The sequence below is a fragment of the Paralichthys olivaceus genome, chromosome 18, assembly GCF_024713975.1.
Source record: "Paralichthys olivaceus isolate ysfri-2021 chromosome 18, ASM2471397v2, whole genome shotgun sequence".
Classification (NCBI taxonomy): Eukaryota; Metazoa; Chordata; class Actinopteri; order Pleuronectiformes; family Paralichthyidae; genus Paralichthys; species Paralichthys olivaceus.
This window is the reverse complement of record NC_091110.1, coordinates 12,284,322-12,302,300: the sequence shown is the minus strand read 5'-3', so window position 1 is coordinate 12,302,300 and position 17,979 is coordinate 12,284,322. Positions and strand designations below refer to the sequence as shown.

At 42.8% G+C, this 17,979-nt stretch overlaps 1 protein-coding gene across 2 annotated transcripts; it reads left to right on the top strand.

The window, feature by feature from the left end:
• On the top strand, positions 1–17,871 carry cplane1 (ciliogenesis and planar polarity effector 1). Of its 2 annotated transcripts, none has more exons than XM_020082577.2 (50): positions 1–153; positions 536–637; positions 721–856; positions 946–1,065; positions 1,374–1,606; positions 1,731–1,834; positions 1,917–2,073; positions 2,161–2,264; positions 2,438–2,620; positions 2,894–3,146; positions 3,261–3,461; positions 3,602–4,392; positions 4,540–4,730; positions 4,998–5,078; positions 5,165–5,329; positions 5,532–5,696; positions 5,773–6,004; positions 6,120–6,256; positions 6,341–6,558; positions 6,646–6,810; positions 7,171–7,318; positions 7,405–7,514; positions 7,609–7,758; positions 7,856–7,967; positions 8,590–8,905; positions 8,987–10,090; positions 10,279–10,430; positions 10,519–10,604; positions 10,693–10,754; positions 10,938–11,193; positions 11,284–11,634; positions 11,733–12,413; positions 12,507–12,688; positions 12,780–12,867; positions 12,962–13,046; positions 13,554–13,688; positions 13,798–13,860; positions 13,964–14,034; positions 14,140–14,374; positions 14,498–14,751; positions 14,898–14,997; positions 15,178–15,357; positions 15,612–15,654; positions 15,743–15,874; positions 15,963–16,140; positions 16,249–16,304; positions 16,385–16,552; positions 16,736–16,878; positions 16,999–17,231; positions 17,354–17,871. In XM_020082577.2, the coding sequence occupies exons 2-50, from the start codon at positions 557–559 to the stop codon at positions 17,507–17,509; spliced, it is 9,747 nt and encodes a 3,248-aa protein (XP_019938136.2). In that variant the 5' UTR covers positions 1–153; positions 536–556; the 3' UTR covers positions 17,510–17,871. The 2 variants fall into 2 exon arrangements, with proteins under 2 accessions (XP_019938136.2, XP_069370075.1); XM_069513974.1 differs by having other exon boundaries at positions 6–153; positions 460–637.
• The last annotated feature ends 108 nt before the right edge of the window (positions 17,872–17,979 follow it).

The window sequence follows — 17,979 nt, the reverse complement described above, 5'->3', positions numbered from 1 at the left end:
ACGCGTGGAAGCTTCGTCCCAGAGGATCATGGGAAGCGACTTCAGCTACAGAACCGGAGGGAGTTTCGAAAATATTTCACGATTAGCTTCGGTTTAACATGAGATATCAGGGTTGTATTATACTTTCGCCGGCACTCTACGTGAACACAACATGTGAGTAGAGTCAGAGTGTATCGAATATTCAAGTTAGGCTTTTTTCTGGAGCAGTTTTCCTCGATGAAAGCAGAATTAGCTAAGTGGCTAACGACGCTATGAAAACAAAGGAAAAGAACGGCTGATAATGTTTTTATATACAGTCTGTGTTGATAACACGGCGCCGTAACATTGTCATTGTCGTGTAGATACCACTCATTATCGTGGACATATGCTTTAATCGCGTGTTTACTGGTAAAATATTAGCTCTGGAGCTAACTACAATGTGTACATACAGCACATGAACGTGATGCTTCTCCACTAGAGGTTTATATCGTCCTGCTTGTCCAGAGGGATTCTGTCATTTCTATTAACCCTTCCTGAATACACAATCCCCACGTAGAACTGATGCTGGCATTCAAACATGGAGCTGAAGCTGGAGGTTGTTTTGTCAACCAGCATCAAACGGAAGAAACCATGGCCCAGATTCTGCTGGCTTGGGCAGGTGAGGACAGGAGAGTAAAGACACACTAACCCGATGTCCCCGAGGAAAAATGACTGTGAGCCCTCTGCTGTGTCCTCCCCCAGGAGAAGGAGTCTGTGTTCCTGTTAGATGACAAACGGATCAGTGAGATCAACATGGTCTCTGGTCGCACAAAGAAGAGGACCCCTAAACTCCATCCTTTGCTCAACAGTGTAGTGACTATGGCTTCATCCCGCAACGGTGAGTTTAATGTATTAACTCAAAGCAAAACTCTTGTATTTCCGTGTTAATTCTGTGAATACATTAATACACTGGTTGTTTTTTTTTAGGTGTGTGGCTTTGTGGAGTTATGGTCTCGGGAGAGCTCTTTCTCTGGAACAGAGATAAGGACTTGCTGAAGACTGCTGCAGCTGCCCCAGAAGTAGTTCAAGTCATTACTTCTGGTCAAGGTATGCACAATAAGAGGGTGATACATCAGACTTTTTCCTCAGCTACTTGATATGCAGCGGGAGATACTTCATAAGATATCTGCAATGTCATCCTAGTACTGCAGTGAGGACTAGGTCTGTACAAGCAGTGATTTGCAGATGTATTTTATCCTAGTTATTAAAGTAGCTAGACTGTTAATAGGTGTTTACAAGGATATGTTTACTGATTCTTTGTTCGGCACATCCTCTGTCCCAAATCCCACCATTTATTTTATATATTTTGATGAGTGATTAAATCCTAAATGATGGTTCTATGTGTGTCTTCACAGGAAATACCACACGGTTTTCTCTTCAGGTTTCAGGGGATGGAATGCGAGTGCTTCTGGCAGCCTTAACAGGACAAGTCTTCCTGTGGGAGTGTGTGGATGTCAGGGACTTGACGGGAGTTCGAGATGGCACAGTCAAGGGACGTTGGGCACATATAAAGCCCCTCGAGGAAACCATTCTGCCTTCTTTACACGACAAAGAAGCATGCCAGCACTCAATATTTGTAAAGACAGAGGTCTGTACTTGCAATAAGAGTAAATGTTTAATACATTGTGTAATGTTTGACTACAGACCTGCTCTCCATTTCAAATTTTCTTCAGGCTTTAAATCTTATTCTGTCTTTGTCAAAACTCTCTTAGGCTGCGGGTGATACCTGCTTATCAGCCCTTGTTTTCACATCAGGGAAGAAGCTTATAATCACCTGTTTGAAAATTCAGTGGGAGGAGGGCAACACAAGGATGGGGTGAGTGAGAGGGTCGATGTAGCAGTCAGGACTTTCACTGGATATTACAAAAGCAAATAAAAAATCACAGTTTTCTTTGCAGTTCTGTGGGGTATAGTGTACAGTGGGCCACCAAAACGTACCCCATGACTCATCTCATTCCAACTTGCCAACCGGTCAAGTCTAGAGGGGCCATAGTGCCAGCCTTCTCCCCAGATGGCCAACTGTTAGCCATCGTCCTGAACCAGAGACAGCCAAAGGTGACCACCTGGCCCCTCCTATCTCTATTTTTCACATATTATTCACACATGTGAATCAAGATTTGTATTTCCTGTTTTTGAAACCAGGCTACACAGGTCCTTTATGTGAGCATGCAGAACTTTGTCTCAGTATCAAGCAGCCTCGGAGGATGTGGAATGAAGACGATAGAGATTCCCTCCAAATACATAAGGTAGAGCATACATACGTGCATGAGTTCAGCATCATTTCCAGAACGTCTTGATATAAAATGTACCAGAAGGGGAGTGACCATTTCCCACCTTTATCAGCAAAATGTCAGCAAAAAATCTGTGATAAACAGTGTGTATTTATTTAGAAATAAAGTGAACATATCTTCTCTTTTAGGTCCTACTGGGTCAGCAGTGTGAGCTGGTCCCCAAGCAGCCTTTTCCTGGCATGTATCCTCAAGAGGGGCTCCCTTCTTGTGTTGGCTCGCCTTGGGGGCCTTCTCAGTCTAACAAGCTCCGGTTGTAATGTGGACTTTGGACCGGCGCACTTCCTACCCCTGCATCCCCTCGTCACTTACCGGTATACATTTGAATCCTTTGTTTCAAGTTATTAATTTGTTTGAGCTGATCTTGATTATCGTTTGATCTCTCTCAAATCTGGTCATCTGTTGTACTGATTTCTTCACCTTTTATCACAACGTCATGCAATTGACTCTCTCTTATTCTTTTATCTTACGCATGAATGAATTAGAAATTCTGTGTCAAATGTGATGATTTGTTATATATAATGTTTGTCTTATTTGTTTTATTATATGTAATAATGGTTTTGACCCACACTACTTTCTCTCTGCAGGCCACCAGTGTCTGCAGGGTTAGGGGAGGCTAATCTGTCCAGTTCTAGCTTGTCGGTGCGGGACATTCTAAGGCAGCGATATTCTGTGACCTGGCATCCTCGGCTGTTCTATCTCATTGTGTCTGATGGCTACATGGCCACAGTTATGAGGATACTCGACAGGCCCTCTCCTGCCATGTTGCTGAAGTCACTTTTAAAGGACACCAGCAGGGATCTGGAGAAGGCCAGTCAGAAGCTGGAACAATCGCAGGGGGTAAACCAGGGACTTCTAGTGGGAAAAGTGATCTTACTCAGTCTTAGCTTCTGCTTATAGTTTATGCATTGCTATTCTTAACAATATGCTTTTCCTCACACACATTATTTTCAGTTTCACGTGAGGGCATGGTTGGAGTCAGTATCTTGCCTAAAGCTTGACAGCAGCCTTGAGGCACTTAGTCCCATCGGTACACGTGGTCCCAACACTGCAGACTCTGTCGTCTCGGGACCCACAGGTGGATCCACTTTGCCACTTTTCCTGCAGGACCAAGGGACATTGGGTGGAACCAAGGGGCTCCTTGAAAAAGTGCAGGTCAGTCACATGTATCAGGAAATTGTTGCTTGCATGTAATTGCATGTGATCACACTGTGCTAGAATGTGGCTTGACCAATATAAATGTCTGGATTCACTTAGCTGTCTTTGACTTGCCGTTTGACTGTGTGGTTTTCTAGAATTTCCTTGATGATGACTCTGATTTAGACGGACCTCCTGCTGGTTCTCACATGCAGAATGGCGGTCGTTTGGAGTTTGCCTCAATGTTTGACACTCTACATGCCCTGGACACACAAACTGACACTGTACTCACTACTGGTCCAGATTATGAAAAGGACTTTGCTGAAGCAGAGAGGAAGACTCCTCTTCTTCATCGTGAACTCGGGAAAATTCAGACTAAGCTGCTAACAGCCTGGGCGTTTAGCATGTCTCTAGGAAATGAGGTGGAACATAGAGCTCGTCTGCTGAAGCATACCCTCCTTTGTGTGGTACGATTTGCTGCTTTGGTCCATTTGATCTCCAGCTCCACGGACCACACAGGAAAAAAGAATACCTTAGTCTCTACCAGGCTCCTCCATCTTATCAAAACCCTATTATCTTTTCTTTCCTGGGATAGCACTCACTCAAATGGACCGTGCTGCCAGGGCCTGGTGGTAGGGCTCAGTAAACAACTGGTACACCTCCTGCTGACCCCTCACCCTGAGTCCTACCAGACCGGTCACTGTCAGCTATCATCCCAACTTCTGTCCACCGTCCTGTATATTTTGCAGCTGGTGTCTGATTCTCTTGACCACACATACAGCCTGCAGCAAAAAACAGTGTGGTCCTCTGCAGAGAAGGAATCTGTTTCCCAGTCACAACAGCTCTGGCCTTTGGATGTTTACCATGTACCTCTGCTACAGGATGAGAAGAAACAGAAACACACTTCACTGCATCAGGCATGTCCTGTTCCACAGCGACCATCTAGCAGGTAGAGATAGTCTCTTATGTGCCACTGTTTATGAATAAAATGTGTTGTTGTGGATGCCAGTATTAGTAATTGCACATCATGCTTTACCTGACACTTCAGACAATTTCTAATTCAAAAGAGACTTGAGTTGACTTGCTTTTTCCCCAGATTGTTTGGAGTGTGGCAGTGGGTGTACAAGGTCACCCAGAAGTATCTGGAACAACTGAAAAACTTTGAAGGCTGTGACGGCTGGGAAGAGGAACAGCAGCAGTTGACTTTCCTCATGTCTCAGATTCAAACAGCTCTGCAGGCCACAGGAGAAAAGCTCGAGCAGGGTCCAGCACTGATGAGTTACCCAGGTCTGAGATACATAATCCATTTATTATTTATATCTATGGTTATTGAACCGACTATAGGAAGTAAAGACAATGTTGATTTTCAACATAATCCAGTTGTTTTTAAATGGACAAAATTAACTTTGCATTTCAACTCTAATTACCAAAATCTTACATCATATTGAGCCACTAGTTCGTCTTAAGTGATTTATCTGTGGCTCAGATCAATTGTAATTATAGTTAATTGTGAATTATTACCATGTTGTTAGCATTTGACTCTTCTCCCCACAGGTGAACATCTTTTCCTGATTGGCTTGTATCCAAAAAGTGCTGATGCCTGGCAATCACAAATTTGTGATGAGAGTAACAAAAGTAAGCCTCATTGCTTCAGTTTTTCAGAAAAAAACATCAAATATTCACATTCAGTCTAAAATGGTAATTTTATATATTTTTATTAGTTTGTGATCGCAGGGTCTTCCAGGAGGAACGGTTCTGTCTGGCACTCCTATACAGTCTTCTGTCCCAGTACCGTCTCAGGGAAGCTCAAGAGTTGGGTGACCACATGGCACGTCTCATACTGCACAGGGCTGGACATCAGAAGGACAACAGAAAATCCATAACAGGTCAGAAAGAGTTTTAATAATAAGTCAGTTTATGTCATCAAGTTGTGTATATCCAACATCCCAGCCTTTCCAGTACGATTCATTTTAATGCATTATTAATATCACACCCTGTCTTAAAGGTCAAGCTTTAGAGTCGAGAGGAAATCTGACACTGAAAGGAAGATGTGTTAGGTATCAGCCTTGCCTTTGTTTCTTGCCGCAGATTCTTTTCCGTGCACGTGGCTCCCACTCGACCTTCACAGTGATGCAGCATTTGCAGTGGTTCAGAGTCTGGGGAGAGTCATGGCCTCTTACTTCGCCAACCAACCCCTCCACATCCTGCCCCCTCACAATGTGGCCGTCTTGCCTCCACTCCATTTACCTCATGGTGTGTTTCCCAAAATTATTCATCTGTAAAAAAATGATAATTTCTTAATAATATTGATAATTTTATCTTTTCTCAGGCCCAAGTGTTGGGCGCTTGGTGCCACTATGCCAAGAGCAGGTGGCTACAGCAGTTCGACGACAGCATCTGTCAGAGGTGTGGACAGTGGACTATGCCCAGGACCTGCTCCTTCTCGGGGGTCTGCTGCCTGAGGCTGTGTGGTTGGCCTCCCACCTCGGGGACTGGAAGACAGCGGTTTCTCTGAGTTTGGCTTACACAAGCTACTGCACTGACCACTGCGACTTTGCTCGGTCAGTGTAAAGGAAAGAATACAGTATAATCAAGGAGAAGTTTTCTGTTACTGTTGCCATTTTATTTCATCATATATTTGATTCATTGTCATGCCAATAACATCATTCATGACAGGCTGAGAAGGAGAGAGCTCCACCTCCCAACAGATTTGGAAGCAGAAAGCATTTTTCAGGATGAGTTGGAGAATCTTCTTGGGAATAAGCCTGACTCCCAGCAGCACAGAGACAAGGAAGATGACAAGAGCTTGACAGGTATGTGAGACCTGACAACTGTAAGATAACCCCGACACACATAAAACCCATTTTAATCAATGCCTTGTCTCACCTCCTTTTTAGACCCTTTGGAAGGAGAGGACTGGGATTTATTACTAGTTTCCATGCAGGAGATTCTGAGAGCATCAGTCATGGCTGGAGTGAATGTTATGTCCTCACCCTTGTCTTCCTTGCTGGACACAGCCAAAGACTTGTGTTCCTGTTTGCCTCTGTTGGTGCCCAGTGGACTGTATCTCCCCTCTCCTCCTCTTTATTGCCCTCAGCCTTCCCCGAACACACAGGTACTTGAGAAGAGCGGATTAACTTTTGAAATAATGTTTGCATACACAAGTAATTAAATGTTGTTGTACTTTGTTTCTGTTTCTTAGGACCCGATTGGAACAGTCGGGCAGTTTGCAGAGGTTGCATCACGTCACAAGGTGTCTGCGGTTCTCCAAAGATTACTTTTACTCCTGAGATCTGCCCGTTGTTGCCAACCTGCTGCTCAGTGGTACATCACCAATCTGCGCCGTGCCAGACACCTACTACACAAGGTTCTTTACACAAGCATTTTTGTCTGGTTAAATAAAAGGATTACATTTCTCTAAGTGTGGCTAATATAGCTGATGTTTGAAGTCTTAATGAAACAAAAAGGTAATTTTGTCTTTAAACAAGTGATTGTTTTTTTGTTAACAATTTCACAAATCACACATTCAAAAAGAATCACAATTTTTCTGAAGAAACACAAGACTGTTCATTTACACACCTTCATTTGTTAATCTGTTAATATTACATAATCATTTGCAGGCATTATCGTAACATACCGACACAAAGTGTTTGAGAGTTGGTGATCATACTTAGTTATGAAGTGCCATGCCATTTGAGATCGTGTAAATATCTGATGTTGTTTTCAGATCAAGAAGAAGTACTTATATCCAGCAGCCAGTAAAGAAGAGAAAGCTTTCCCAGAAGGGCTGATTAAGTTTGTCACCCGCAGTGGATTCTTCAGACGAGGGCCTAACAAAGACGGCCATTTGGACCCTGACACGATCCAAACTATTAGTAAGATGCCACTTTAAGTGCGATGTTGATGTCATAATCAATAATCAGTTTTCAGATGCACTTACCAATTGTTTTTCTGCAACAAGCCTGTTTCAGGGAGCTGTGTGGTTTATGCTGGATGCTGCATGTCCGGGACCAACTCTCCATTTCCTGCAGGAAGTATCAGGCTGCCAGGCAGCATTGCAGAAATGAACAGGTATTATATTTGTGTTTGAGTGGATGACATATTTCTCTAAATATTCTCAGCTATTGATGCCCCATGAGCATGTCTGTTTATTTGTGTCCCACAGATCCCTGGTGATTCAGAGGTGAGATCTAGCTGTGTTGAAGCTCTCCACTGGGCCTGTCGCTTTCTGCCTTTCTCTCGCTTCCTCAATGCTGAAGAAATTCTCCAGGACATACTGCTCAGCCTGGTGTCTGAACTACCTCCTGTCTCTTTGGTGAAATTGCTTTTTTCTTGCCTTTTATTACATAAGCAAGGTTTGTTAAAGTAGAACAGAGTGAGTAAATGTCTCATCCTTGCATGCTCCTTCTTAGGTTGCAGACACGCTGGTACAAGCCTTCCCGGGGGAGGAAGAGTCTGTCAGAGTCCCGCTGAGAGAAAAGTATAACTCACTGCTACAGAGACTGAGGCAATGCAATGTCCTTGGTATGAACCATTCATTATCAAGTACCTTTGAAATGCTACACAACACTGAAATTGTTATGTTTTGGACACAACTTTACATTTAAACATATTTTGTTTAAGTCACCTGATGGCCTAATTCTTCTTTTTTGGATACTATTAGAATCTATAGAGAATGTATGACATGAACAAGAACCAAGAACCAGCCTGAACAGATCACCAGTGCGTAGCAGGACATATAGAGACAAACAACGAGCTCAGAGTCATACCTTAAGGGCAATTTAGAATCTCCAATTAACCTTGTATTGTGGTAGGAAGTCCAGGAAACCCAAGCAGAAACAGAAAGAACATAAACATTCATACAGAATTGCCCCAGCTGGTCTATATGTTCAAACCCAGAATGTTCTTGCTGTGAGGCAAAAGTGCTTTTATCTCTCTTGGTTAACCTTTCGATAATTTTAATGTTTAAATGTTTTATATGCTGCTCCTTTTAGTATCTTACCTGCACCTTTTTTAATTATTTTTAAAATGTATTACTAGTAGTCATTATCCATCACTTCTTACAGTTATGTGATGTATTTTTAAACCTTCCTCCACTTTATTCTGTCTCTTCTCTGTCTCTTCTCTGTCTCTTCTCTGTCTCTAGAGGACGAAAAGGATGACGCAAATGAGTTGATGATGATTCTGATTCAGGACAAACACAGGCAGAGGAGAAAACATCTGGGGCGTTTGCGGAGGCACCTGGCTCCCCCTGAGCTCCACCTGTGGGAGAAAGAGGAGGAAGAGGAGGACAGGGGAAACAAACATGGGATGGCGATGCTGAGGCAACTCTCGCTGGGTACAAGTCTGAGCACCAGCACTTTAACCGACTGCGGTTTTCCCCCAGTGTGCAGTGATGGAGACACAGCAGAGAACACATCTGAGGCAATCTCCCCTGAGCAGCATTGCCGACTCATGTCCAGGTAGCCAGTGAAACAGTGGCACTGCTATTACTCTTATCATCTATGTTGTGGCTTATTCTGTGCTGTTTCTTTTCTTTTCAGGGACAAAAAAGTATATAAAGTAAGAGACAGAGAAAATGTTGTTAAGATTGAAAGCGCCATTCAGGAGGAGACTCACCCAGACGGTACCAAGGGGAATGAGAAGTCCACCTTACCAGTTGTTGGCACCTGGGAGTTTGAGTTAGAAGACGAAGAGTATTTGAACTTCCTGGAGCTCTTCATCAGCTACGAGCTAGAGAAGGATGGTGCTGATGGAGGAGACCCGGGCAGTGAACTTCCTTTGCTGAAGAGCTTCTCCTCCCAGCTGAGGGAGAGAGAGTTGCATTCTCTAACTTTTGATGTGCTCACTACGATACATCGCCGTCAAAGAGACGGGCACCATCCAGGGAGGAAACTTTGGAGCAGCAACCCTCCAGTCTTCAGAGCTGGGTGCTGCTACAAGCCCATCATACAAGGCATGACACCGGAACCGCAATCGTCCTCCCTCTGGAATGAAGCCTCCATATCCAGAACCAGTCTTTCTGTCAGTTCTCTTCCTGGGCCAAGAACTGGCAAGCTGAAAGGTTTGTTTGGCCTCCGAAAGCAAAGCAGTGTACATTTATCCCACAGGAAAAGTGGGGTTAACTGTGGTTCAGACTCCAGCCCTATTAAAAGCACCTTTCCCACTGGGCAGCCATCAGAGAGCTTGATGTTTGCCTCCTCAACTTCAGTGGAAGCTGTGACTGAACTGCAGCAGGGCCTGGACCCTAAATTAGAGGCTCAGTTTCCAGAGCTGGCCAGGCTGCTGGAGTGGATGGTGCGCTGGGCTGACAGGAGGGTGCTTCTGGGACATCATAGCAGAAAGAAGAAAGAGAGGGGAGGAGGGATCAGAGGAACAGCTGACGAAGGAGTAGTGATTCGTGTCAAAGCCTCAGCTCCTGCTGTCCTCACCTCCCTCAGCTTATTAGAGTGGAGGTACACAGCTCTATTTGGGACAGACCACTACAGCGCCAACATCCAAGTTCCAGAAACACAGTGGACTGTGGCCCCTGTGCTGCAGCCTGAGGTGGACAGGAACCAGGAGAGAGAGAGCAGTATCGATACAGGCTACCCTGGATCTGCCATCACTGGTCCGGATCACAATCTACAGCAAGGAGAACTGTCCATGTGAGTGCCTGATGTTTTTTTATACACATTGGTATTACTGGGCAAACTGGACCTACATTCTGTTGCTACAAACTAAAATAAAAATGTTCATACTGATTTTGTTTTGAATTTAGTTTTTATTATTCTTTTAATGTTATTGTTTATATGAATACTATACTGTTTCTTATATACTATTTGTTTCCTTGCAGCGGTTCTTGCACAGATGAACCAGAGGAACAGACACGTCACAGGAAGCCTCTTTCTAATGACCAGGACCAACAGACTTTTGATGGTCAGCAGGCACAGTCCTGTTCACGACAGACATTTCTCGATGACTTAGATGTTGAACCCGAAAAAGAAGGTTTGGTGCCAAGTTATATTGGATCGTAATTTTTTTGTAATATACATCTTTATAACTGAGAGTATGAATGTGTTTTCTATATTCGTAGGTAAAAGTAGTGGCAGTGAGGGGTTGGAGATGTCATCCCTTGTTTCGCATAGAAACATCTGTGAAAAAATCCGCACACCTGAAACGGTGAATATTACTATTTAGGATTTCTGTTCCTCATGTGTATCATGTGTGTTCTCAAAACAGAAATAATTTACATTCTTGTCCTTTCCAGAGTTTGAAGCTTGCAGACTTGGACTCAGAAAACACTGAAGATATGTTCACTTCCACCTCTCTGTGAGTTTTTAGTAATTATTTATATTATTGAATTATTAAACTGGTTTAACACTGAATGTGTAAAAAAATTTATAGGCATTATTGTTGTAATGTGGTGCCACAATAATGTGAAATTTCCATTGTTTTATGTCTCTGTTATTGTCTTTAGTGTCTCAAACTACCATTTTTTTTCTGCAATCCTAGAAGTCTACAAGCTCCACTACACCCAGAGCCCCAAGCTCTTCCTCCTGTCCAGCCCAAGGCCTCGCTTCACACAGATGTCACGGATACAGTTGGTGGGCTGTTCCCCAGTACACCTGTAGATCCTCTAAACCTTCAGCCACAAAGCTCCATGGCTAGTGCACCCACTGCTGTTTCTGCAGCACCCGATCAACCATTATCCAATCATACCCCACAGATGAGACAGCAACTGGGTGAAGACTTATTTAGATTAGTTCAGGTAAGAAAGGATTGCCTGAAAGGAAAGGTTTGCACTCTGTTCTCTATTATGAATGACTCTTACCTGAAGAATGTTTGGCCTTTGTTGCAGAATATCAACTACATGAACATGATGGAGGTTTTGGGAGCTTCCTTTTCCAGCCTGCAACTTGCCCAACAGAACTCTTCTTTGGCTCAGTCTAACATGAACCCCTCACACCCTAATGTGCCATCATCTTATGTAACCAACTTCATCCCTCAACCAAATGTCTTACCGGTTCAAACCTCAGTTTCTGTGGCACCCCAGACACAGGCAAGTGTGCCACCTTCAGGATCCAACTATCCTCACCACAGTCAGGCCACTGCATGTATGTTTGCAGACCAGCCTGCTGTACAGAGCTCAGGGAAACCCTCTCGAACAGATGGCCAGCATCAAATCACCAGGAATCCATCCTCCACTCAGGTATTGGTCAAATGTATTGTTCAGATGTGACATATTGTCCACTAACTATATTTACACCACAGAGAAATCAAGCTAAATACAGTTTCTCTTTTCTTCAGGAAATACATCCACTCTCTGTCCTCGTGGGGTCACCAGAAATCCAGTTTAAGCAGAGTAGGAGTTTGATCCCGTCCTCAAAGGGGCTTCTAGTCACTACTGACATTAAACAGGCTGTTCCCAGTGCTCCTGTGACACTGCCTTCTAATGTTAGCATACAAAATGACCCTGCTCCCCAGTTCTTGGGCCTGAAGTTACTTCAGGCTTGGTGTCCCCCATTGCCTCAGGAGAGTGCCCCACACTACCCTCCAGCCCAAGAGTCCCAGATTCTACACACTGAATACCCTGCATTTCTGGAATCCCACCAGCCCAACCTCAAGCACAGTTACCAAGCCTCCTCAAAGAGGGCAGAAGAAAAAAGAACTGGATCTTCAGTTCTAAAAAGACAACTCAGTTTTAATCATCCACAGGATCCAGCCCCAAGGAGCTCTCAAACCCGGATTCAGACGCCGCAGAGGTCCAGCGGGCCGGAGTTCCCATTACTTCCTCCTGCTTTTCAAGCTCAGACACCTGCTGTAATGCAGTGCCCTCGCCTGCTGCATCTTCAGCCTGGTGCACACAGCAACATCACTTTCCCCAAACTACCCATGCCATTTTTATCTAGGCCCTCTTCCGTCATGTCAGCTCCAGTGGGAGGAATGCCTGTGACCAAGCTTTTACATATACAGTCTGGACCAAAAATGGCAAGCGATACTTCCATTGCTTCCAGATGTTGAAATTAGGCATCATGAAACCTTGAAGTGTAATTTATGTACAGATATTTGTCTCTGTCACAGATTACGCCCCTGGCAGCTCCTTCAACACAAATGACCCGCCTCATCTCCATGGATGATTTGACAAGTTCAGTGATCAGGAGGCAGAATGTGGAAGAGACTCAACAGCGGTTGCTCAGAGTAGACCCACCTAATGAAAGCACTAGATCAGCTATGACTTCTCCCAGCTCTAACTCCAGCAAAAGGCAATCATTACCTTTATTAATGCTGCTACTGATTTTAATTTGCATGATGCTGACTATTTAATTCACTGTGCTTGTTCTGTGTTGTTTATAGGCAGAGGAGGAGAGAGGAAAAGGCTTGCAGGGAAAGAAAAACAGCTGTCACATTTAAACCAAATGAGTCCATCATCCCTATGCAGACGGTAGAACAATATTAATTTCATAAGAAGTAGTTTCTATTATTAACAATGTTAATTGTTATTCCAAAATAATTAATTTGTTCCTATATGTCTACAGCCAACAGATGAGCCTGTAAAGCCAGTAAACGAAGAGCCTGCAGTATCAGAGATCACTCCTGGACATGACTTTGCGATTCCTCTCGGTAAATCTCACAAACATTTCCTGATTATTAACTATTTCCATATATGGAGCAATTGCTGTGAAGTCAGACAGTTGAGGTATCATATGTTTATGTTGCCAGTTAATATTGTCGAGTAGTAGCACTAAAGAAAGAGGTTAACTTTGTAGCTGTAATAACATGATCAATTATGTGATAATGACCATGTAGAAAAATGCAGGACAACACACAACACGTCATCACATCATGTCTCAGGGGAACAACCATGATCTGTGTTCACACTGTTTCACATTTTCAATCTGATGAAATGCATATGTTATTATCTTGAGCTTTTGTCTCTCTGATCAAAAGAACAAAATTATTTCAAGTTGATTATAATATTAAACTAACAAAGAAATAAAGGTTATTTACTCAATGGTCCTCTGTCCTACATGTGTTACACACAGTATAATAACGCTCCTAACCAGATATGTATATTATGAAGCTGTGTTTACAATTCTGTTGATCTCTTTGATAAACTTCATCTCTCAGGATCCTTTGACTCATTACTGACTGGTCAGAGATTGTTGGACAAGGCGGAGTCCACTTCAGCTGAGCTACATGCTTTTGCTTCCACATGTAAAAAACCCCCAGAGTGTCATGATGCGTTCACCAACACAGAGCCAGGTGAGTGAGGATTTATACATTTGAATGAAAATATTGTGTTAATACATTTTGGCTGTTTTGATCAAACCTATGTTCTGTGAAAGTAACATGTTGACATGTCTTCTTTCAGCTTGTCCTCCCACACTTGTGGATAAAGCTGTGTCTGCCTCTGTCACCACATGTAGCCCTAAATGTAAGTTGATCTGAATTTGTACCTACAAAGATAACACCCTGCTTTTTATTTATTGTGGATCCATCGATGAGTCAAAAATTGTGTTCATGTTTTCTTCATGCAGCACAAGGTTCACAGAATCTTCATCTTGTTGAAAACATAGAGGGGCACCAAAAGAAACCAGGGAAGATTCAGGTGAGAGACCAGATGTGGAGGTCGACTCATAATATATATATATATATAATACACTTATACACTATATATAAAACACTCTGTGTTTCTCTGTGTCTTTTTTCTCAGGACATGCACGGCCACCAGTTCATAAGTGTCTTGGATCTTGAAAACAAAGCCCTGCACCATGATTTGCCGTTGTGTCTCAGCCCAGGAACACAGGATGTTCCTTCCGTACGCCCTTCATCACCAACTTCTGCTCAGCTTCATCTTTTTGCAACTTCGGTTATCAGGGGTTCTGCTGCTGCTGCTGATGCTCAACCATCAATCAGAGACAATCTGCCAAAACCCACCACTCGTCCAGGTCTTTATTTCAACAGTCTAATACATTTATGTGTTGTCTTTACTTTTAAAATGATTAGGCCTGAGGTGAAGTACAACACTATTGGTAAAATTCTTTAAATATCTGTTGAACTGTGTATTCTAGATACCCCTGAGGATTCTCAGTTTCACAGTCACACTGAGTCCAATACGGAGAGAGTGACTCTACACGACATGACAGATCCCTCTGACTCTCAGATCTGTCAGGCCATTAAGACGCTGAGTGTTGGACCTTACAGAGCCTCCTCCTCACCTCCCACACTCTCCTTCTCCTCTCACCTGTCAGAGCTGGATGCCCAGTTGGCTGCACTGCAGAAATTTGCAGACAATCTGGAGATGGACTTTTCCAACTCCAGGATGGTAATATTTTATTACATAAGCATGACGTTGTGTATTCATTCCATCTTGTTTTTAAGGCCCTCAGATTTAAAAACTTGCTACTAAGCCTGACACATTTATGTATGTAATTAATATGTCCTTGCTTGCCCTACGTTGTCTTTGTGTAGCTGGTGAACACCATCGAAAAGCTCACCCCAGGCTTTGCTCCTGACGTGGAGAGTCCCATGGCAGTGAAAAAAACCGTCAGACTGTCCGTCCCAAAGGAAGGTGTGCCTCCAATCACTTAAATTGCTTGACATTTAAATCAACTTGATTTAAATGTCCTGAAACCCATAAGAAAACATTCTAGCTTTAACAAAGTAACCTATAACATAATAACATTGTTTATAAAAAAAAAAAAACATAAGCCTCTGTTAATGTCAGGTGTGTATTCTCCTTCTTTGGCAGCATGGGCACCAAGATTAGAGGTTTTAACTGAACCAAACACCTGTGAAGAGGAAGAGGAACGTCAGGATGACAAATATGTGCTTCACAGTGACTCTCGCAGTCCGGATGAAAAACCCTTTCGTCATTTCACTTCTTCTCACAGTCAAAGAGCCGGTCCTTCCTACGTTCACACCCCTCCAAGTAAAGATGCAATTTAATCAAACATTTTCTGAAAAAAACTGCTTGAAACAACTCACTGAATTTATATCTGATCTTTCAAAATGTATCTAAAATTTAACGGCAATGTGGCTTTACACATTTTCCAGGTATGTCCCAATAATACTCCTAAATGACAACTGCAATCTAAAAGAAAGAAAAACATTCTACAACATTCTAATGATGCAAATGTTTTAAGTTACGATTTCAGCTGTTCAATGTTTGTGTTTCTTCCACAGAAATGAAGGATAATTCAACTGAAGCATCTGGAATATCTCATGTGTAAGTTTAGCTTTAATCCAAAGACTTGAGTTTTCAATGATGCATCTCCTATTTCACACCACTCTGCCCTTTACCTGTCAACTTCTAGATGGGAAGATGAGAATCTGGGTCAGACTGGGCTATCGGATACAGTGGAAATCTTAGAGGAGCTGGTTAAGGAAGGGTATTTATCCCTAACTGACCTGGATTTGTCCACTTCACAGACTCAACACCAAAGCAGGTATTGCACCGAGAATGACTGCAAAACAAATGGCTTCTTTAACAAGTATGAGTACTTCTGAGCTGAAAAGTAATGTGACCCACTGCAGGCTGGAACAGCAGCAATATAGCTGGGTGTCGTCGAGGAGCGTCCCCACAGAGGATGAGAGGAGAGAGCTGAGAATCTGGATGAGAAGGAAACAGAGGGAAAGACTTGCTGTTTATCAAAAACACAGAGAAAGCCTGAGGGAGAGGGAGCGAAAACCTTTTCCTGTCCCTGGAAAAGTGGTAAGATTTGTTTTCCTTTTTATAAGAATTGATATTTGATATTGATTTTGTCCTTTATAACATTACATACACAACATGGTTCAGGTGCTGTACCCTTTCCTTCCACAGAAATCTGCATACAGAAATCGAGCGACTGCTTTGGGAACTAGAGAGGAAAAAGTAAAGTATGTACCTGCTTGCTTTGTACATGTTCAGAAAACATTAATATGTAGGAACGTAACTGTTATTTGAATTTGGTTAATAGGTTCATGCTGATGGAGCAATACAACCAGAGGACCAGTGAAGCTTGTTCTTTGGCCAGTGAGTTTCCCGTAACTTCTCCAGTCGTACGCAGTTCTTCCCGGTCTGATGGGCCTCCACTGCCCACAACCACACGGTCCACATCCACTCCTCTTTTTGGAAGCACTCACAGGTATTGTCTGCCACTGTAATCTGACCAGGCTCGTCTCATTAAATAGTCATTTTACTCTTCTTACATTCAATCTAATCAGTAGTTATTCCACAAGGGTCAGAATCTGATTCTTTTTTTTCTATGTTCATTTGAAGCACCTGGCATTTTCTAGCTTGGGTAATGGATGTCATTTCTTTTTCTCAGGGTTTACAGGACTTCTGCCAATGATGAAAGAAGTCTTAAATCCCCGTCAGGACAATCTCAGCCCCTCCTTCGTCCATGGACTGCTGAGGTGCAGGGACGACCTATGGGGGATCACAGCAGGCGACTGGGACTACATAGACCAGGTATTATAATGATATTCAACTAAGTTGCCTGTGAAAAATAAGTACCATGATTAGTGTCATTAGGGATGATGTGAAATTAGACAAAGCGTTTATATGTTGTGTGATTTCTTTTGGTATTAGTTACCTCTTTGCCAGGGGACCGTCTGTCTCAGGTGACCAGACGTGGCATGCTCACTGATACAAAGAGCCACACACGAAACATTGTTGGATACCAGAGAAAAATACAGTTGAACAAAAGACCCTCAGGAGGGACTCTTTTAGAGAGAGGAATCCAGAGGGATCAGACAGAAGATGGAGAAGAGGGGACCCTTTGTGAGCCCACCTCAGAACTGAAGAGGCGAGAAACCAACACAGTAAGAATCCCATATTTCCCCTTTATCTTTCTGTGTCATTACAGTAATGTTACTTCTCTGTCAAGTACTTCTTCGTTGATAGATTTCACATCTAGTTTCATACGTCTCTGTATATTTATCAGGTTTTGACCAGGCGGTCAGATGAGCAGGATGACGGAGCCACAGCTGGTGTGTCGGAGATGGACTGGCTGGACAACCTCTCTGAGAGCGCCAGCAGCTGCCTCAGCAAAATCGACTGGGCTGCTATCGAGAGGATGGTGGCTGCAGAGGGAGACTGAGCTCAAGTGTCTTAAGGAAAAACTAAATGTGCCTATTAAATCCTATTGTAAACTGTGATAATAGATTTTATTTAGATAATATTTAATAACGAAAGATATAATCATCAATGATGTAAAATATATTACATCACAATAAAAACAAGTTTTGTATTTTATTTGAAAAGTAGGCCTACAATAAATCATATGAGATGTAATCACTTTCATTTTGATTAATAATTTCATTTGAATAATGTGTCTCACTGAATTCTCTAAGATGGAGGATTGTGCCATTTGAGTTTGTGTGTTACGTTTTCTGGATATATAATTTATTTTTGTACAGACTTGACTCCCCTACCAATAAATATCTGAATTCACAAGTTGAACAGCTGTTTGCTCTCATGTTTTTGTCTTGAGCTTCCCACTGGATGCACATAAGCATCTTAATTATGAATGTTAGATTTTTGTTTCAGCACAGACTGACATGTTCTGAC